Source organism: Arvicanthis niloticus, chromosome 13 (assembly GCF_011762505.2).
Source record: "Arvicanthis niloticus isolate mArvNil1 chromosome 13, mArvNil1.pat.X, whole genome shotgun sequence".
NCBI lineage: Eukaryota > Metazoa > Chordata > Mammalia > Rodentia > Muridae > Arvicanthis > Arvicanthis niloticus.
In genome coordinates, this window is record NC_047670.1 from 43,974,306 (window position 1) to 43,997,614 (window position 23,309).

Here is a 23,309-nt window from a genome sequence, read left to right on the forward strand (position 1 = left end):
GCCAAGACGACACAGGGAAACCCTATCTCAGATTAACAAACAAAAACAAAAAACAATCGAACCAAAACTACCTTCCCAACCAGGCTATCATTAAATAATGTGCCTCCTAGATGCACATGCATCCCCGTTCACTCTGACTCAGTGGATGTTCTTCCTTGATTTTGTCTTGTAAGGTAGCTCACACCCCAAGAAAGCAAAGTGGAATTAAGGTCACACTGACTTTATCATGGTCACCCAGTGCTCTTATATGGCAGCTTGGTCTCTAGTCACTATAGCTCCAGATACTGGAAAATCTGGAAAGACTAACATTGTAGGACCCTGACAGTCAATCTCCCTGACATTTATTTCCAGAGCCCAGGAAGCGATAGGGGAAACAATGAATTATTTATCAGAACCTGGAGAGAAGGAGCCTTTCAGGTTCCTGAACAACGCCATACTCCTCTGTAGGCAAAGACTGTGTCCTGTTCTACAGCACAGCTGAGGCATCTGAGGGCAAAGGCCAAAGCTGTTTCCTCCCATCAGTTTCCTCAGCCGTGCTGTGGAAGGACAGCCATGGTTAATAATGCTGCTGTACAGAACCACAGGCACCATGGTGAGCACTACGCAGGCTCTCCTTTATTTAATCCCCAGGGATGGGACAGCAGCAGCTCTATCCCAGTTACACAGTCAAGAAAACAGAGACAGGGTAGACAGATGGCTCAGGCATTCGGAATCTCTGCAACTCCTTACAGAGAACGCAACTTTGTCTCCGAGCACCCACAAAAACTTTTAACTCCAGTTCTATGGAATGTGATGTCCTTTTCTGATTTCTCTGGGTACCAGCACACATGTGGTGCATAGCTATACATGCAGGTACACACACATACATACACCCAAAGACATGCATACACCCACACACATAAAGCAAAATAAATAAATATATTTATAGGTTAAAAAACAAAAAAGACTGAGACTTGCAAAAATTAGTTAGCCTGACCCAAAGTCTCAGGACTAGTTAGTAGCAGAGGCAGGGTCTGAACAGAACTGTCTGTCTTAGTCAGTGAATTTCAAAACAATGTCAGAGCAATATGCTCATACATCATTGAAAATGGCTTCATCTGAAACAAATGTCTAGAAGAGACAACAGAACTGTTAGGTTTCAAACGTGGGACAAATAGCTGAGGTGCCTATTTAACATAACAAAGCAGACACTGACCACCAGATTCCCCCAGCAGCCCTCAAGCCCTACTTTTTCTACCAGGCCCTCCTGGCTGGTATAACCTACCCCTACCCTAAACTTTTTCAGGCTAGGGGCTGGGATGCTATTCCCTGTATAATCCAACCATTTTGGTTACCTGTTCTCTTGGTATCTTTTGGTCTCCTGGCTGTTGTACCTGGTTCCCTTCTCTCCTCTCCTCTCTCCTCTCTCTCTCCTCTCTCCTCTCTCCTCTCTCCTCTCTCCTCTCTCCTCTCTTCTCTCTCCCTTCTCCTTCTCACATGGCTCAGGGACATGACCATTCGGGACTGTCCCAGACATGTCTGCCTCTGGCTGTTCTCTCTGTTTTATCTATAATACACCCTTTCCTCCACCACACCTAGCAGCAGTCATGTTCTTCCCTTTTTATTTATTGGTTTCATTCATTTGCTGCTGAAGCCTAGAACTAGTCATATTCCTTTTTCTTTCTTTCTTTCTTTCTTTCTTTCTTTCTTTCTGTCTGTCTGTCTGTCTGTCTGTCTTTCTTACTTTCTTTCTTTCTTTTTTCATTCACCTGGTGCCGAAAACTAGGGATCACTCATCTTCTTTCCTTCCCTTTTAAAATTTCTTTTTCCTTTCTTAATTCAACAACAGGTCTAAAGTTTTTGATATCAACTTCCCTAGGAAGCCTCCTTTTTCCCTCAAACCACAGTATATGATCTCCACTGGAGCAGCCCAGACTCCGCACCCAAAAGGCACACAGCCACTGTATTCACAGTACCTAAGTACATAACATCCACCGGAGAGGCACAGCTAACAGGTAGAGCGCTTAGTATCCCACAGCACCCAGCATAGCAGGCAAGCAAAAAGCAGGCCCATAGTCAATGGTGAATACACATGTGGAAAGGAAGGGAAAGATGAAAAGGAAAAAAAAAAATACATTCCCCTTGAGGGGTTGGCAAAGGACTAGAAGATGAAACGCTGCTCTTGGAAGACCCATAAATTCTTCAGTAAACAAGGACCCAGCTCTCCATGTGCATAGGACCAACACACAGAAACGCTGCATATCACAGTCGTACACACGCACATGCACACGCACACGCACAAGCACACACCAGGGAGAATGGGCTTGATGCTTGATTCACTGGGCAATTTTGTTTTCTGGATCACAGCTTGGAACATCGCCAGAGACGTGATTTGCAGGAGGAAGGAGGTGAAAGGTCATTTTGCAGACCACATCCTTGGTGAGCCGAAAAGATTACAGGGCTATCAAATAAAGCAGAGGGTTCAGGAGCCTTCACGTTATAAAGGGAGAGAAAAGCAATAAATCAATTACTACTCAGTTAAAATTTTAATTAAACCATTTCAAGTATCTCTCAAGTTAAAATGAATTGTGAAGGTTAAACCTGGGTGGCAGCCCTTAGAGAGAAACTAAGCCTGGACAAGCTTCGGACTTTCACAAAGAGAAACATAAGAACACGCAGCTCCTAATAAAAAACTTTGGAAGAAATTTTCTCATTGTAAAAAGATGGTTTTAATTAAAGTCTTAAGGAATACTTTTTAAAATTAAACTATACAAGCAATTAATCTATTAAATACAAAAGGACAAAATGTACTAGAGGAGAATTTAGTCAAAAGTAAATTGCATCACAGAGGAAAGTGACAGCGACCCAGCGAGGCGGTGACTCGGCCGCTGTGCTGTGCTGTGCTGCTGACCCTCCTCAGTATAACAAGGTTGTGCTTTCCATGATCACCATTATCCAGGATCAACTTTAATCCAAACATATCAAATGAACAACACCAGAACTCATCGAGTCCATAGCATGATGAAACCTGTAGGTATTGTCGCTTCATTCAGCACATATACACTGCATATGCTACCTCCCTGTTAGTCCTTCCATGGTGACCTGGGTCATGAGAGTAACTACACAAGGATCACAGTGCTTATGTTTAAGCAATCTTTAATCTACTTATGAATGGCCTCAAACTGCAAGATGAGCCATGCTGGCAATTTTATTATATGCTGCCTATGTGTGGAAGGCAGAGACAGGTAGATCCTGAGCGTTTGCTCTCCATCTTGCCAAATCAACATGCTGAGCTCACAATTAAACAAGAGGCCTGACTTGAAACAATAAAACAGAGAGTGATAAAGGAACATATAACATTCTGCTATTGTTTCCACATAGACACAGAGACAAATATAACGCACACACAAACCCACACATACACACTCAAAAATTTTAAAAACAGAATTACGTAATTCAGCCATTTCATTCCTAGGTACATACTTGAATGAAATGAAACCATATATATATATTTGAAATCTATGCAGCAATGTTCATAGAAGCATTATTCACTATAGCCAAAACTCAAAAAGAAGCTAAATTATCATTAACAATGAATGAATGAATAAATGAATGAATAAAAGTATGGTATGTCCGTGCAGTGAAATGTCATTCATCCATGAAAATGAATAAACTGGCATATGCTAGCACATAGATAAATCATGAAACTAGCACATTAAGTGAAAGGAGCCAGACCCAGAAGGCCATGCTTTATGACTCCTGTTTATATGAGTACAAACATCTACAGGGACACTTCAGTCAGAGAGTTCCAAGACATAAAAGGAAAGGGAAAAATGGTTGCTGAGTAGCAACCATTTTTAAAAGTGTTAGTTTTATTTTGCTTTACAATGAAGAGAATGGTCTAGAACTGGGTACTTGTAATAACATACACATTTTGACCATGGTTAAAATCATGGAACTGTGTGTCCTAAGGTGGTTAATATGGTAAAATTTGATGTCACTGTTATCTCAAAAAAAGGTAAGTAAAATAGAATCAGCAATCTGAAAAACAGGTCACTAAATACTTGAAATCATAGAAAGGGACAAAAGCATAGGAAACACTAAAATGAACATAAGGACACAGAAAACACACGCATGCTCAGTTTAGCAAGATTCACGCATGCACTAAGAGATTATTAGCATTTCCTCTGTTTCTTTTCATGTCTGTGATATTTCTTTCTTTAGAAAATACATAATTCACTTAACTTTTCTTGACAGCATTTCTCTTCTCTCCAACTTTAAAACAATACACCACAAACACTATATACTGTGTATTTATGCAGGCTCTGCTTGGGCAGAGAAAGAGTGGACTCATTTAGAACTTTAACAGGTCTATCCGAATGCTCTGTGAGATAAACTGGCCATTAACATTATACCAAGATCTAGAAGCTTCTATTTTTCCAAACTTATATCAACCAAGAATACCAGTACATGCTTAAGAGCTTTCACCAATTTGATAATAAAAAATTAAAATTATGTATAATTTTAATTTATATTCTGTTGGTCACTAATGATGCTTCCTGGGTATTGACAGGTGGGATAGCACAGTTCCTCTAAGAGACAAGGTGAGGCAGCAAAGCTAACATCAAGAAAACAGAAGATGACAATTTCAAATGCTGACCCACTCACTTGGCACTTGGTGAGAGGATTCACTGTGCGGGGGCAGTGCCCTCAAGAGGGGAATGACCCAAAGCCATCTTTGGGATAAGTGAAAGAAAGCATCACATACATAATTAACACGTGGCCAGGGGGCAGTGCTTTGAGACTCAGAGTGGGGTTTTAGGGCCCAGAGGAAGGGGCTCTAAACCCATACATAGCTAATGCCAAGTCCTCCTGGGTCAACCCAAACTGATTAAGGCCAAGAACTGTGCAGGAATGAACTGGACAAAGCCATCTTTCAGGAGCTAGCATCCCAGGCAGAAGGTTGACCTTTGACTTCTGCCAATTGCTGCTTCCCCAGCAGCTAGATCTCAAGTGATAAAGGGGGGAGGGGGAGTTGTGTATCAGAGATCAGTTCTGGAGGGCCACAGCCAAAGACAGATCATACGATGAGGAAGGACGAGGTCTAGTGTGGATAATGGCATCATTAGGTGAGAAGGGGAAGGGCAGAAGTCAGAATACACATCTCACAAAGACCCCACACACCTCCCTGTGCTCATGGGCTTGACTAGCATTTCCCAGCCTTTGCTTATAAAACAAATAAAACCATAAAATTGTTTTGTTTGATTCATGTTCCCTTTCATCTCAGTAAAAAGATCTTAAGCAACATGGATGAAAAAGAACTAAAACCTTTGCAAAAGCTACTATCACATGCTGGCCATGGTAAGCCACCAACTCCTGTCTGCTGGGTGCGTTGGAGAAAGAAACAACCTTTTTTCCTGAGTTGATGCCTGATCAACCCAAACAGTCAAGGTGTTTCTTAACTGGAACCTGTCCTCCTGGGAAGTGCTTCTGTGAATGGTCTGCATCCTAGGAGCTCCTCCCTGGAGTCAGGCAAAGAAAGGCTGGGAACTGAGGCTTCCAGTGCTTGAGAGAAGCAGTTCCTTCCAATCTATGCAAGCTCTCCTTCTCTTTTTCTTCAAACCTTCATACCAGTCCCTACAGGTTGAGAAGTAACTGGGGATAGCTTTTCACTGAGTTGCTTTTTTGTGGGAGAGAGGACGGTCTGTCCCAAAGCCTCTGAGGGTGGAGGCAGTACAGGCATTCGGCAATGGTGACCCTGACCCAAGGGAATCCCTCCTCCCCCATGCCCATTTCAGGGGCCTGTGTTTCTTAGTTTCTCATCATGCAACATGAACAGCAATACTTCTTGTTTCCCAACAACTTAATCATCTGTCAGACATATTTCTCCAGCACCCTAAGCCTTGGCCAGAGGGACTTATTAACCAAACGTATTTTCATCTGGAGTCTCTCCTTGTTAACAGTGTCTGACAGATGATCAATAAGCCAGACTGTTTTGAATGCCAGTCTGAATATTCCCAGGAAGGAACAACTGTATAGTGAGAGTGGCTAATGAACCCCTCAATGGGACATTTGCCATCCAGCCTGGGCTTCTACTTAGGAGACTGGCTGCTGTCCTTCATCATGTATAAAGGGTTTTTGGAGCATTTTTCTAAGTCTTGTTTGCAGCTGTCCCTCTTGCAGCTGTCCCTCCTGCACTATATGTTTTCCTTCTCGTCTGCGGGGACCTAATTACAGTGCCTAGATGGCTTCTCTAATCCACGGTGGCTGCTGGAGCTGATATCATTCAGGAATAGATGTACAGCAGCTGCAGACAGATGTATCTCATTTTGCCCACTGACTGTGAACCTGAAAGATGCTGTGTGAATCTAAGACTCACAATCTGAACCTTCCTTTAGGTTCACAATATGGGTTTGGAGACAAGCTTACAGATAGTAGTGATTTATTGATAGTGTGCAACACCTACCTTCATCCTCATCTGTGTAGGACCTGAGGTACAGGAGGCACACTCTCTGATTTAAGCTGAATATTTGTCTTCATTTCTCAGATAAATAAAGTGAGGATTAGAAAATAAATTTCACTCCCGGCCTGGAACACTGGTTCCTTCCGGTCTGGGCCAGAGCACTGAGCAGACCTTGGGTGGCAGCTCTGTCCCCAACATCCAAGAACCCAGAGGAAGCAGGGATCCCAGGTGCTCGAACTCAGGCAGTATCTTAGGTAAGCAGACAGCAGGGCCCGCCCTAAACAGGGAATAACTGGGAACCAAAAGGACCCAGGAAGTCACTCCCGGCCTGGAACACTGGTTCCTTCCGGTCTGGGCCAGAGCACTGAGCAGACCTTGGGTGGCAGCTCTGTCCCCAACATCCAAGAACCCAGAGGAAGCAGGGATCCCAGGTGCTCGAACTCAGGCAGTATCTTAGGTAAGCAGACAGCAGGGCCCGCCCTAAACAGGGAGTAACTGGGAACCAAAAGGACCCAGGAAGTCACTCCCGGCCTGGAACACTGGTTCCTTCCAGTCTGGGCCAGAGCACTGAGCAGATCTTGGGTGGCAGCTCTGTCCCCAACCTCCAAGAACCCAGAGGAAGCAGGGATCCCAGGCGCTCTAATTTGGACAGTGTCTTAGAAACTAGTTCTCAGATCTGAGGCCTAGATCAGACCTCTGCCAGGTCTGCTGTTGTGTGGACCCCGGATTCCACCTGAGACATACTGGAAGTTCCACTCAATCCAGATCCACAGAGGAACAAATGAACTCAGAGCTTCGGACAACGTTACCTGAGATATTCTAGAGGAGACACTGCACCCAGAACAGCAGACACCTAGCTGGACTACTACCTTGGAAGCACCATATCCTGAGGCATCCTAGAGGTACCACTATAATCAGTGCAGCTGGAAAAGATCACAGAGACATCTGGACCCCTAGGAGATCAGACACAAGCTAGATAACTAGAAAGACAGGCTTCAGTCAGAGACAGCAAGTACAGGCAGCACTAGAGTTAACCAGATGGCAAAAGGCAAGAACATGAATGTAAGCAACAGAAACCAAAGTTACATGGCATCATCAGAACCCAGCTCCCCCATCAGAGCAAGCCCTGAACACCCCATCACACCAGAAAAGCAGGAATCAGAATTAAAATCACTTCTCATGATGATGATAGAGGGCTTTAAGAAAGACATAAATAACACTCTCAAAGAACTTAAGGAGAGCACTGGTAGACAGATAGAAACCCTTAAAGAGGAAACACAAAAATCCCTTAAGGAATTGCAAGAAAATGCAACCAAACGGGAAAAGGAATTAAACAGAACCATGCAGGATCTAAAAATGGAAGTAGAAACAATAAAGAAATCACAAAAGGACAATACCCTGGAGATAGAAAACCTAAAAAAACGATCAGGAGTCATAGACACAAGTATCACCAACAGAATACAAGAGATGGAAGAGAGAATCTCATGTGCAGAAGATACCATGGAAAACATTGACACAACTGTCAAAGAAAATGCAAAATACAAAAAGCTACTAACCCAAAATATACAAGAAATCCAAGACACAATGAGAAGGCCAAACCTAAGGATAATAGGTATAGATGAGGGGGAAGACTCCCAACTAAAAGGACCAGTAAATATCCTCAACAAAATTATAGAGGAAAACTTCCCTAACCTAAAGAAAGAGATGTCCATAAATATACAAGAAGCTTACAGAACTCCAAATAGTTAGACCAGAAAAGAAATACTTCCCGCCATATAATAGTCAAAACATCAAATGTACAAAACAAAGAAAAAATACTAAAAGCAGTAAGGGAAAAAGGCAAAGTAACATATAAAGGCAGACCTATAAGAATTACACCAGACTTCTCACCAGAGACCATAAAAGCCAGAAGATCCTGGACCGATATCATACAGACCCTAAGAGAACACAAATGCCAGCCCAGACTACTATACCCAGCAAAACTCTCAATCATTATTGATGGAGAAACCAAAATATTCCATGACAAATCCAAATTTACACAGTATCTCAACACAAATCCAGCACTTCAAAGAATAATTGGTGGAAAACTCCAACACAAGGAGGGAAACTACAACCTAGAAAAAGCAAGAAAGTAATCTTCCAAAAACCCCAAAAGAAGAGAGTTACACAAACATATCTCCACGGATGTTAGCCCAAAAGCTTGGATTATCGAAGACTCAACCCACAGACCACATGAAGCTCATGAAGAAGGAAGACCAAGAGGGGATGCCTCAGTTCTACTTAGAACGAGAAATAAAAATGCTCAAGGGAGCAAATAGGGAAACCAAACATGGAACAGAAACTGAAGGAGGGGCCATCAGGAGACCTTTCCACCTGGGTATTCACCCCATGTACAGCCACCTAATCTAAACACTATTGTGGATGGCTGGAAGTGCATAATGTGAGGACCATGATATAGCTGTCTCCTTAGAGGTCTGCCAAAGACTAACACACTCAGAGGACAATGCTCACAGTTAACTACTGATATGATCAGGGGTTTCCCAATGGAGAACTTAGTGAGAGGACTGAAGGAGCAGAAAGGGTTATTGACCCCAGGTGGAAAGCAACAATACCAAACAACCAGAGCCCCCCAGGGTCTAAACCACCAGCCTGGGAACACATAGGGAGGGACCCAAGACTCCAGAGGTATATGTAGGGGAGGATGGCCCTGTCAGACATAGGTGGGAGAGGAGTTTCTTGGTCCCATAAAAAAAATGAATGAAAAATGAATGAATGAACACACAGTGGGGGGGGATGTGAGGGCGGGGAGAGGATAGTGAGGGGGGTAGGTGTGGTCACTGCCTCATAGAAGCATGAGGAGGGGGATGGGATAGGTTTCTGGGTGGTGGGAGGAAGTAGGCTAAGGGGATAAAATCTGAAATGTAAATACTACAACCAATTTTAAGAAGCGGGGGAAAAAAAAGTCTCCAGAACCAACATCTTTTAAAAAAAAATGTCAGCCCCCTGGGGGTGGGAATTTTTTTTTTTCTTGATACTAAAACTTGTTCTGAGAATTGTATATTGCAGAATACACAGCCTTGGTGTATCTACTCATCAAGCATACTGAGCAGACCTGCCCAAACCTCTGATGTCCTGGAATTCCATCTGGATTCAGTGAAGACACAGCATCAGAGGCTTATCAACTTACTCTCCCCTCCAACCCTCTTCTAAAATCTCAACGCCCTTAATCAGCTTGAAGAAGTTAAAGAAGAGTCAGCGCCCCTATTCCCTGAGCTTGGGGACTAATGTGGTTAATAATGGTCTGTCTTTCTAGGGACAAGTAGTGGTTTTGTTGGAACAGGGGGGATTAGCTAGGACTTACTGCATAGCCATAACCTACTGGTAGAAATCTGTATACTTATTATCAAGATGAAGTTATAATTTCTTAAATGGTACAAAATTTACTTTGATCTCAAATTTAAGGTTTTCATTGGTACGAGCCTCTTATTAATATAAAAATGAGATGAATATTGATACACTCATGGGCATTGTGCCTGTATAACACATTTAGGAATACAATGCCTAGACCCAGCCCTTTTTTAACTTTTTTAACTGATTTGGGATGGTTAACCTATGAGTTAAGGGACTATAGCAAATTCATATTTTTGAGTTTATTGTTAGGGTGCTTTCCATATTCTACTTAGAAATAGCTGAGAGGAGTTAACAGAAAACAGTCCAGGTTACCTTACATGGATAGTTGGTTTTCAAAACATCAGAAGTCCATAGAACTGATGCTACAAATATTTATATATTAATGTTCATATTGATTAGAGACCTGTCTGCTCCTGACAGCTTCCTGTCGTGGATTCTAAGAAGAAATTGAGCATCCTTGGAGTTACTCCAGTTGTGTGGTAACAGCCACTAGGCAAGAATTGCCTCTCTCCATCTACAGACAAATTACTGTCCAGAAAAGGACACACATGCAGAATAGTCGACTGATTATATCTGCCTAGACAGAGTAATCAGTCCTTAATAATCCTGCATCACCAAGGTCTGTCAGATGATTCTGGGCCAGAAGGCTGAAGATTTGATGCTCCAACGTTCGGTAGTATAGGGGCTTTTCAGGTGTTCAGAGGTCTCTATAAATTGGCTAAGTTTTAGAAGCTATGCTTTGTGCTTCCCACAATTATAGTTAACTCAGTCATTCTGGATTTCTGACGGGGTTGAAAACTTATAGCTATTTACCGTAAGAGAAAAGATTTGAGTGGATGGTCGTCAGCTGACATTCATCCTAAAGCCAGGTTCAGAACTAAATGTTTTAGTTAGGATAGATGACAGAGGTGCTGGTTAGTCAACAAAATGATGGACTGGGTATTAGGACTATCTTGCACCTCACTGGTACAAATTGGCATAATTATGCTCTAATTGTATTTTGAGAGAAAAGTTTCATTTTAACAGGAAGGGTGATGTGTAGGAAGAGCTAAGGTAGGAGGAGTACTGAGAGCAAGAAAAGGAGTAAAAAGAGGAGGAGAAGAAGGATAGGAGAAGCTAGGTGATGAAAGAGAGAAAGAGGGGGGAGACAGGGAGGCAGATATTCATGTATCTCCACCAGTCAAAGATAGTTGTTATATCTAGGTTGGTCAGTGGGTTACACCTCTGATTGAACAATTCCAAACTTATAACACTTATGATTAACATTATTTAAAAAAAAATGTATAAATGCAAAAAGGAAAAGGGGGCATGTGATAGGGGTTTTCTAAGGGGGGTGGGGGGAATGGGGAAAGGAGATGGCATCTGAAGTATAAATAAAATATCTAATAAAAAAATTATACAAAAAAAAAAATAAAATAAATTTCATTTGCTTTAAATAATTCAGCTGATGGGTGCCAAAGCTGAACCATTACACACTTGTCCAAGGTCAGACTCCTGTTTTTATTCCACTGGAACCTGCCTCAAACATACATACATATATACATATAAACATACATACATAAATATACACATACATACATACACATACACACACACATATATATATAGACACACATATGTAAACACATACAAATACACATACCTATACACACATATATACACATGCATACATACAAACAGATATACTCATGCCTATATATACATACACATACACACAAACACACAAACACACACATGTACACACATATACATATCACTGACCAGGTATTAGAGGAACACCTACAGAAGCTACTGGGTAGGAAGTTCAAAGATCTGATCTTCCACAAGATCTACATTCAGACAATTATTTCACTCTGGAGTGGATTTTCTAAGTTTCTGCTGTGTCCATGAACCAGAGAGCTGGCCTCACAGATCTAGAGTGTTCCTATATCACAAATCTCTGCCCAGCATGCCTGTGGTCCTTACCATCTCCACTCTTGCTTGGGTTGGGGTTTTCTGGAGTATTCAGAGGCCTGAGAGGAATGATGACATCATCCACATTGACCCCTTCTTCTCCATGCTTCTCAGAAACATGGGTCACGAGTTCTGACTGATTTGGTGAGAAAAGATTACAGCATTTACACATGAAGATGGCTGTGTTTTCTGCAAGAAAAAAAAAGAACAGGAAGTATTGTTATTTCTCTGTCACATAAACAATGACTACTCCAAAGAAGAGAGAGAGAGAGAGAGAGAGAGAGAGAGAGAGAGAGAGAGAGAGAGAGAGAGAGAGATGTTTTATCATCTTAGCAGACATCTCAGGCAGCCATGATGAGAAGGAAACTTTTCTCCGTATTTCAAACTTTCTCCTGCAGAGACTAACATGGATCTCCCTGTGGCCCAAATCCACCCAGCAGCCCAAATTCCAGAAATGCACAGTCAATGGAAACATACTATGAAAATTAACCTCAAGCCAAACCCTGCCCTCAGATGAAGGGTAAAGCACACTGGGGGTCACTCAGCATTCTAGCCAAACTCTGTCAGACCAGGTACAAGAAAGCTTGGCCAAGGCAACACGTCCCAAGAACTAAGACCCTTGTAACAACTGAACTGAACAACTGGCTCCAGCACCCAATGGGACACAAAAGCTAAGAATGTGTCGGGAGCAGCCTTGCTTATAATACACTGAAGGCCTAAATGGGTCATGGGCCTGAGTCGGCCATACATGCCTGCTAACACAAAGTCTTGGTCTCTGTGGAAAAACATTGACCCTAGAACAGATAGCTATAAACCTTGTAGACAAGTAGCCTTAGTGGAAAATTATCAGCCTGAATAAGAACAAATAGTCACAGACCTTGTAGACAAGTAGCCTTAGTGGAAAGTACCAGCTTAGATAAGAAAAAGTGAATCATAGACAGTCATAGTGACCTGTTCCCTGCTTCTGCACCCAGCCAATACTCTGTTCTAGAAGATATCTGTACTCCCCCTGAGAACACCTATGCTTCTGCATCATCCCCTTCCCCACATCCTGCCTCTATGTGCATATAACCCCTTGTGAAAAAGTAAAATTGCAGTTTGATCAGCCTATAGACAAGCCACTGTTCTTTGTGTCCCCTGTCCTCCAGTTCTCTCTTCCAGGTCTTCTGATCCTAGTTCAATGCCCCATCGGACTGAGACAAGAATGTGTTGCTTTTTTATTTTCATTTATTTATTTATTTATTTATTCACTTTATAGCCCAATCACAGCCCCCTCCCTCTTCTCCCAGTCTCCCCCCCCACCCCTCTTTTGCCATTCCCCCCTCCCTAGGTACCAACCCACCCTGACACATTAAATCTTATCGGGACAAAGCACATCCTCTTCCACTGAGGTCAGACAAGACAGCCCAGCTAGGGGAAAGAGATCCAAGGGCAGGCAACAGAGTCTGAGTCAGGGACATCCCCTACTCCCAATTGTTAGGGGACCCACATGAAGACCAAGCCACACATCTGCTATTTCTCTATCTCCACCTCTACCTCTACTGATACAGAGATATAGAGATAGATTAGATAGAGACAGAGATAGAGATATATAGGGGCCTGGGTCCAGTGCATGCATGCTCATGAGTTGGTGATGCAGTTTCTGTGGGCCCCCACAAACCCAAGTTAGTTGGCACTGTGGGGCCTCTTGTGGTGTGCTTGACCCTTGCAGCTCCCTCAATCCTTCCCGGTCTTGTCCACAAGACTCCCTGAGCTTGGTTTAATGTTTGGATGTGAGTCTCTGTTTCCTTAATAATTTAAGAAAATGCAAATCAAAACAACTCTGTAATTCCATCTTACACCAGGCAGAATAGCTAAGATCAAAAACTCAAGGGACAGCACATGTTGGTGAGGATGTGGAGCAAAGAGAACATTCCTCTATTGCTGATGGGAGTGCAAACTTGTACAAACACTCTAGAAATCAATTTCTCAGAAAACTGGGAATAGTTCTACCTCAAGACCTAGCGATACCACTCCTGGGCATGTACCCAAAAAATGCTTCACTACCCCACAAGGACACTTGCTCAACTATGTTCGTAGTTTTATTTATGATAAAACTATCATAGTTGTATTCGGCTTTATTACTGGAATCAACCTAGATGTCCCTCAACTGAAAAATAAATAAGGAACATGTGATTACATTTACACAATGGAATTCTATTAAGCTATTAAAAACAAGGACATCATGCAAGCAAATGAATAGAACTAGAAAATATCATCCTGAAAGAGGTAACGCATATCCAGAAAAACATACATGGCATGTATGCACTTATAAGTAGACATTAGCCATCAAGTACAGAATAACCATGCTACAATCCACAGACCCAAAGAAGCTAAGTAACAAGGAGAGCCCAACGAAGGATGCTTGACTATCACTCAGAAGGGGAAATAAAATAGACATTGGAAGTAAATAGAGAGAGGGAACTGGCTGAGAGGGGCCTGGGGAGGGGAACAGGAGTGGGATCAGGTATGTTGAGAACAGAGGTGGGTTGGGAGCTGGGAGAGAAAAGAGAAATCGTTGGGGTGGGGAGGGGGGCTCTGAGACAAGCTGGAGCCATGGCATGGGGGAGACCCCTGAGAGTGTATACTGATGACCCCAGCTGAGACTCCTAGCAGTGAGGGATATGGAGCCTGAAGTGGCCACCTCCTGTAGCCAGGCAGGACGTTCAATGAAGGGAGGAGGTCACCAACCCTTCCACAAAACCTCCAACACAAAATGTGAGCTGCCAGGGATAAAGATGGAGCAGAGATTGAGGGAATGGTCAGCCAATGGCTAGCCAAACTTGAGACTCACTCCATGGGAGAGGGTTAACCCCTGACACTATTAATGAAACTCTGCTGTGCTCGCAGACAGGAGCCTAGCATAACTTTTCTCTGAGAGGCTTCATCTAGCAGCTGATAGAATATGTTGCCTTATGCCACTTAATCCCTACCTAAAACATTGTCACTTTTCATAACAAAACTAATTATTCCTAACATTATATTAGGTAAGGAAACATAATGAGGAGAAAGAACTCATATTTCAATTTGATAAAAGAATTACAGATACAAATAAAATCATTATATTTAGGACCCAAAAGCCATTATGAGGCAGGTTTTTGTTTTTTACATGTCTACTGAAATGGAGAGACTGGTATGATATAAAAGACCATAACCTTACAGCAAGTTAAGCTTCCAACTTCTGTCCCTAAATACTTTAAAGCAAGCGGTATGACCTTGGAGAAGTTCAGGTACTCTCTCAGTGGCTGATGTCAGTGGGCGGGCAGAGAAGGTCAATACCTTCCTGGGTACCAGAAACAGGGTGATCCCACCATGATCCAAGGCCAAGTTTCAGCTGCCCTCTGCCTTGACAGACAGCTGGAAACCACACAGTGTCCAGCTCTTCATGGAACTTACAGGTCAGCTATCAGAGCTGGGTGCACACCCATCAATACCACAGACCTCTAGGCCCCTGCACTCTGCCCTGTTAAGTGGGTGTCACATGTCTCTCTCAGTTTACCTTTCTGCCCATATCACTAGATACAGCCAGAGCAGCTCCTTCTCCACAGACCCTTGCTCAGCCTGCTTGTTCCTCCACCCATCCTAGGATACGCTGGCTGGTGTTAGTGTCAGAGCCAGCACAACCCTGGTACTCTAGTATGGGCATGAGGGCAGCAGGTATAGCCTTACAGGCAGCATGCAGAATTGTGGTCTCTAGGAGATGAGAAAATGCAGATGCAACGAACTGTGTCAGTTTACCTTTTCAAAGACAATGCATCCCTTGTTGCCTTTATCCAGGAAAGTAGGTCATTGGCCACATCATGCAATGGCTGGAGCATGCAGACCCGCCCCTTTCACCCACTAGGCAACACTGCTTCAGTCGCTGTTGCTTCTTTCTGAAACTCATCCATTCCTCCCTCCCTGCTGGAGCTCTCCTGTAGGCCTGCAAACATGCCCCCATCTCTTTTATCTGAAAATGAAAACCTCTCTTGATCCTACCCGCCCTGCCCCATTTTCCTACTTCTCTTTGTAGTAAGAAAGAGAATATGAGCACCAGGGTGATCAGCCACACAGCTTTGCTGGCATAAGACAGCCAGGCACAGGAAGTCACAGGAAGGAGACCCTCCCTGGACTCACAGGAAAGAGTTCACCATAAACTGGCAGAGGAGTTAAGTGCTTTACAGATGAAGTCCTACCAAATATATGAAACAGAAACATAACATGGCAGAACACTGCTGTGTCAGTAAAACATTCCCCCGAGGACTATCAGCCGATACTTCATCTTTTCCAAGAAAGGTTTAATTCTTAGAGAACGGGAAATGTTTTCCAGGCAAGATGTTGCATTATAACAATGTTTTGCTTTCTACATAAAGAATGCTTTCTATGCTTTCTCAGCGTGATTCTTGCTGATCATACATACACTAGCATGGTTTAGGCAGAAACTGGCTGATAATCTCCAGCCCACAAGAGAAAAAAACAGGCTAGAGAAGAGACTTGCTTCTGTCCCAGCAGCAGGACCAGAGGCCAGATGCCCTGTGCATTGGTTAATGATGTGATCAAACACCCAACAAAGGCAACTTAGTGAAGGAAGGCTTGATTTGTCCTCCCAGAGCTCAAGGTCACACTGCCGGTCAGGAAGCAGAGACAATTGCTTAGTTCACTTTCTCCTTCTGCTTCAGTCTGGACCCTGGCAAATGGAATGGAGCCTCTCAGCGTTAGATGGGTCTTCCCATTCAGATGAGCAGACTCTGGATTATCTTCCAGAGACATGATCTAGGTGACCCCAGGCCCTGTCCAATGGACAGTATTAACCATCACACCCTGATACCTGGTTTTGACATGGATATGTATGGCTAGAAACCGTGAGCTGAGCTCTACCCAGTTATAGCTAAAATACTCCGGATATCTACAGGACTAAAGGCAGTCATGTCTGACACAAACTTAAACATATAATAACTGACTAACATATCAACCTCAGGCTATTGACAAGCCCTGATCCAATCTGTGGATACAAAGATGAATCTAGTCCCAGGCCTGCCAAGAGGTGAATCCTCCTCAGTAGACCATGACACAGACAACACAGAGCCACTGTTTCTTACAGTTTGCCATGGTGTAACTGTAGAGTGAAAAATTATAAAGGCCATTTTATGAAATATGTGTAAATTTTTCGCCTTAGACCTTGGGCAGAAAAGCACCTGCCAGCAGGTTTGGGACCATCTAATTAGTTACAGAGGAGGGGGAGTTACAGGACAAAGGCCTGTTAAGAACATCCCAGAAACTGACTGGCCAAGGGAGGAACTACACCCTGCCCCATGGTACGGCCTACTAGTGTTCAAAAAAAAAAAGTAAAACAACCAATCCTGTGCACCCGCTCGAAAGTTCGCTTTTTCCCCACCCCACCCATATATAAGCACTAGACACCTGAGCCACGAGGTCAGTCCCTCTATCCCCTATGTGAGATATGGGGATATGGGCTGACCCAGAGCTCTGATAAAATAAACCACCTCATGTGCTTTACAACAAGACGGTCTCTCGTGTGTCCTTTGGGTGTGTGCTATCCTGTGACTTAAGTGGACCTCCTTTCTGGGGAGTTCCGGACCTTTCATAACTTCCTAGCCAGCATCTTCTAGTCTAATGTTCTAACACCATTTTGCAGACATTCTCAGGAGGCTGCAAACCTTGTGACATTTAGCAGGGCAGAATGTCTGGGGACTCAGAGTTACTATAAGGCCTCTGTCAGTTCAAAGGCACAGTAAACATCATGTGGAGATTAAATAAATACGATAACTTTTTGGAAGACAGCGTCAGAGAGAACTTGGGTACTCCAGGGTGACACCTAGCTCAGCCATCTGTTATCAATCAGCATGAGCTTCCCAGGTTCCCACTGCGTGTTCAACTGTTGGGCAGGGGACTAGGCCTGCAGTTTCAAGTAAGGACAAAAGTAAGCCCTGATACCCAGGGCCAAGCATAGAAACATGGGTTCAGGCAAGTATACGACAGGGCTCAATGAAAAAAACCTGGACCAAGAAAGGCCGCCAGGCCAGAAGCTTCTCAGAGGGACTGAGACCAGGAGACAGATCCTAGAAAACATCCCATGGGAAGAGAACTCCCAGAAATTGGGGTGTTAAAAGAGCAGATCAGGACAGGAATTAGTATGGCTGAAAGGTCCTGCAGTGATGGTTTCACTCTCAGAGCTAGTCCCCAGTCCTTCACTCATGTCCTACCCAACTCCCTAAAGTCCTGGCTTGCTGAGAACTCCACCACACCAGTCCTTTGCAAATGCGGGGATTTGTTTACCTACTGCAGCAGAAAACAGCAACAGCCTGAGCTGCATGAAGAGACAGACAAAATGGGCTTGTTAGAGAACTCGCATGATACAGGAGGCCACTAAATGGCTCTGCCAAGAACAGAGATGGGGCATGAGGGCAGGATATGCAGCAAGGTTGCAAAAAACACACCAGGCAGAACACTGCTCAGGACTGGAAATGGGCAGCAGAGGGCAGGCAGGTGAGAACCTCTGCTCTGTTACTAACAATGTAATTATGTCTTCAATAACTGCCTGCCCCAGACACCCAGGACAAAGCGCGGGGCGTACCCTCTTGAACACGGGCCTCCAACATGGGTGACAGAGACTTCTTGAGATGTTTTTAAAGCCATGCATGAACAGCAAAATACCAAAGCGTATAAAAGGGGCTCTGTATTATGCTGTCTCCACCCAAATGTTAAGGATTATTAATATACCAAAATAACAACAGAAGAACCACTTTTATTTCTACAGTGGCCAGATTATGAAAAAGTGTATCTTATATCCTGAAATATAGTCCTAATTATGTTGTCAGCTAGCTCTGATGAGGATGTGATAATTTGGATGCATTTTGGGGTCCAATTACTATGCTCTCCTCTTTAACAAAAGAACTCAGAGGAAAAATGACATGCTCAGCACAAGGAGACCCACAGCAGTCTGGAGCCTGTGCGTGCAATTCCCCTGAATTCTCTCTGCACTGTTTCAGAGAAAGCCCTTCATATGCTGCCATGTGCAAGTCCTCATTGTAAATTCTAAGCTAAGGAGCATCCAGGTCCCCCGTGGACCTCTGGCCTAAACTGCCCTAGGGGCCTAAGATAAATAAGGGCTCTGCCCCAGCCCTCCCAGAAGGTGACCATGAACTAGACCGTGAGTCTGGGGTTCCAAAGGATAACTGAATGATAGTGGCACTACGGGCTTAAGCCACAGGTTTTAGTCGCAATGAAGAATATTGTGACACCTGGCACACTGTCTAACAGCCTACGCTCTTGTTCCTGGTTAAGTCCATTCGGCATAACTACATCTTCAGACCTGCTGTACATCCGAGTCAGAGTAAGGCAGAGAAGCAAAGAGGTTCCTTCTCCTATTATTAAGAGCCTTTCCCAGGCTCCCATGCTCTCTCCAAATCCAGACACAACATGGGGAAGAGGAGAAGAGACAGGGTGTCACTGACATGGGTGGTCGGGAGCCCTGGGTGAAATCTCACAGTACTCTCTTTCAGGAACATCCTTAGGACCATGACTGTCTACACTGTCTTGTAAAGCTTCCCAGGACTGGCTGTCAGGATTCCAGGATTCCCTCTGACTGCCTGTGTATCTATGGGCAGAACTTTTTAACTCAACACATAAAAGGCTGGAGGCAGATGGGCCAGAATACCTCTGTGGTCTGTTTTATCTAGCCAAAGTGTGAAACCTGAGCAGACTAGGAGTCAGGACTCTCAGGAAAGAGGCAAACATACATATGTTCCTGGAGCAATATACAGCACACGACCAATTCCTGCATCTTACACTCTCCTGAGGGCAGTGCACGGCCGACATGCCTATCATCTAGAGCCTATCAGTCTAATGATGCCAGACTCTGACAATACAGACCATGACAAGAAAAGACCACTGTTGGGCACCTTCTCAACACGCTGCACACTGAACTCTCCTGAAATTGATTTCATCCACACAAAATTGACTGAAATGAAAAAAACAAACAAAAAACAAAACTTAAGGCTAGTTGAAGGCAAGATAAGACATGGCAGGTGAGTGGCCCAAGGCCCACTGAGGAGATGCAGAGGCTGGTGTCAGAATATGGGGAGTGGCCAGGCCAAGGCATCCTGCACAGACATCCACTCTCACCCAAAGGCAGCCCAATTCACAGCTGCCATTCCAAACACTGTGGCAAAGGTCCCAGAAAGATGGAGTATATGAATCAATTTTTCTCACTAACACTAGCTAAAAGCTCTGGGCTCTACAAATAAGACAAGACACAGGAAAACTCAAGCTTGAGACGGGCCAGCTCACAACCACAGGACATAGGGAACAGCACAGCAGTGGCATGCTTTGGGTTTTGTCCTGTCTCCTGCAGCTAGTTGGAAACCAACGAGGCCATAGATCTGGAAAACTCCAGCAAAAGCCTGTTTTCCACCCAAAAGACAAGCGAAAGCTACCAAGCAAAAGCAGCACTGTATGATCACAACCAAACACCTCAGTAAACACTGGCCCTGGGTTCATCCCACATTCAAAAATTAAGAGGGAAACAGGACTCTCACAAGTATCCAGCCACAATACTCATGCCAGCTCTCCACTGTAGAAGGCCACATGGGGGAGCACAGAGCCCTCCTGGCTCTGGGCAGCCTTAATACAGCAGCAGAGGTACTAGACCCCCATTGTCCAACCCAATATTGGCAGAGTCAGTATGGGCCTAGATTTCAACAATTTACCCCAGAGTCAATATAGGTAGTGTAGGTTCAGGAGTCCATCACGTAGCTCAGGGGGAGTCTGGCCTTTGCCACCCAGGCCATTGGGAGTCTAGACTCCAGCACACTCAACCCTCTGGAACCTTGGACTCCACTGCCCAGCCCACTGGAAGCCTGGATTCCAACATTCAGCCCAATGTCAAAAGAAATACAGCAGTAGGGAAGATGAGGGCAGGCCCACTGACCCTCTACCACAACAGGGTCAAGAGAGCCAGCCTAGGCAGGAGAGCTAAATGAGATCCAGGATTTCACTGCCCAGACAGCCATTACTCATGATCATTCACTCCCTGAGACTCTTCAAGAAACAGGAAAATAGCATGGGGAAAGGATAGAAGACCATTAACAGACATCATCAAGATGACACAGACAGAAGGATGCTACAGATATTGTTGAGCCACCATGTAGGTCCTGGCAGCAGAACACGGCCCTCTAAAAGAGCAGCAAGTGTTGATGATCTGTCGGAGACTAAAGCAACCACCACAAAAATGTCTTGAAAAGCAAATCTAAGTAACTCACGAGGTGGGAACTGGAGTTCCTCGTCCGAGAGAGAGAGACAAGGCAAGGGAGTACCAACTGGAAAGTTTAGAACAGAGAACTAAAGCCACTACCACCAGAGCAGTACCAGACAAAAGCCTCCACTGCTGGGCTCAAACCCACAGGAGAAGAGCAGGGGAGCCAGTGATGCTGACCACGGAACAACAGACACACCCACGGCCTGGAGAGGGTAACGAAGGAAGTACAGGGGCCCAGGAGTCACAGCAAAAGAGCTAAAACCGTGTCAGCAGGGCCCAGCAGAGAAAAAGATGCTGAAACTGGGGAAATGTGGTAAGAAATGACAACTGAAAACTTGTAAAGTTTTAGAAAAATAAACCAATGGGTTTAAGAAGCTGAGCAAATCCCAAACAAGATAATCAAATAAACCTATTCCAAGAAATATAATCAAACTTATGAGAACTAAAAACAAAAAAATATATGAGAATAGCAGGGAAGGAAAAAAAAAGTTCCTATCAGAAGAATCATCCAGGAGACAGCAGATTTCTCCCCAGACAGTGGATCCGGCCAGAAGGAAGCACCACCATCCATCTAATTTCAAGCACTGCTGAGACCTGAGACTTGGTGAGAGGGAGGAGCCCAGTTCACAGAGGCACAGCCAAGATGCAGTCCAAGCTTATGCTCATCTCTGACAGTTGGGGCAGACACTCAGATCCCGCATTCCTAACCGCATAACCCACACCTCAGGTATATTTCACATTGCCTACCCGCATGAGCCATTGCCTCAGCAGCCTGGCATCTTCCTCTTAGTAATAATGCCAATGAAGTCCACTAAGAATCCAAATCAGTTAGATGAATTAATGATTGCAAGAATGCATAAGCACTTATTAGTAACCATGGGAAGACAAAACGCCACATTGCTACGTTATTAAATGACTCCATATAAAGACTGTACTTTAAAAGTCTCTTACTTCTGCATCTTGATTAGCATAAATCACCCTCTCTGCTCTCCAGCTATCTTTTATTTGGACAATTATCTATAAGAGTTCAACAGCCAAAGCCAAGTCCCTACTGAATTGTCTGTCTTATGAGAAGGTATGGTAAGAACGTCCTTATACTCTTGGTTTTCTGCTTTTCACGTGACCTTAAGTTATTAAATTCATAGACGCTAGCAGCTTCCAAAATAGGAGTGGAAATATTTTAACAACATGAAGCCAGACTGTTGTCACATCCAACATAATGACTAAAGTCTCATATTGTACAGCTTTGTGCAATATGACACCCCCTTCCACCTGCCACCCTGGTACAGCAGGCAGTACATCAATCCCTTAAAATCCTCTTTCTTTGTTTTCTTTTATGTGTATGAGTGATTTGCCCATATAAACACACGCGCACACACGCACACATATACACAGCCTGCGCCCCGAAGGTCAGAAAGGGGCATCAGATCCCCTGGAACTAAAGTTACAGATGTTTTTGAGGCAGCATGTGAGTCTTGGGAATGGAACACAGGTCTTCTGAAAGAGCAGCAAGTGCTCTAAATCACTGATCTGTCGTTCCAGTCCCCACCCTTCCTTTATCTTTAAGGGAAGAAAATCAGGTTAGGATGTTTTCCTTCAGCCAATTTACTCTGAAGAACCTTTAACTACCTGAGTATATATTCCATGCTATCATCAATCACCATCATCATCACCATCATCACCAATGTCACTGTCATCACAAACGTCATCACCATCACTATGACCCCTATCATCATCATAACTACCAATGCCGCCACCGCCGCCGCCACCACCACCACCACCACCACCATCATCACCACCGCCACCGCCGCCACCGCCACCACCACCACCACCACCACCACCACCACCACCGCCGCCACCACCACCACCACCATGATCACTAGCATCACCTCTGCTGTTATTAGCATGGTTATGAATAACACCTTCACCACTTTCTTTACCACCACCATCACCATTATCATCACCACCATCATCACCATCACGTACTAAAACCTGCTGGAATTAAAACTTAAAAAGGATGAAGTAGACAAGTAGGTAGGCTTAAAGTCGTTAAGCGCTCACCGTCAACCAGTACCACACAGGCTCACATTAAGTATATTTAATATCCCAGTCAAACCTCTATATTTCCCCAGTAGAGGACAACATCTATTCTAAGAAGTACTAACAAGTTGCATGTCACTAAAAGGACAAAAATATAGGCAAGTAGAC

At 44.0% G+C, this 23,309-nt stretch overlaps 1 protein-coding gene across 3 annotated transcripts in view; it reads right to left on the reverse strand.

The window, feature by feature from the left end:
- Positions 1-23,309, reverse strand: part of Zfat (zinc finger and AT-hook domain containing) — a 179,050-nt gene that overhangs the window by 131,810 nt on the left and 23,931 nt on the right. For all 3 annotated transcript variants that reach the window (XM_034517182.2, XM_076911435.1, XM_076911436.1), the window contains exon 2: positions 11,819-11,995. In XM_034517182.2, the coding sequence (XP_034373073.1) occupies positions 11,819-11,995 (177 nt within the window). The remainder of the gene's footprint in view (positions 1-11,818; positions 11,996-23,309) is intronic.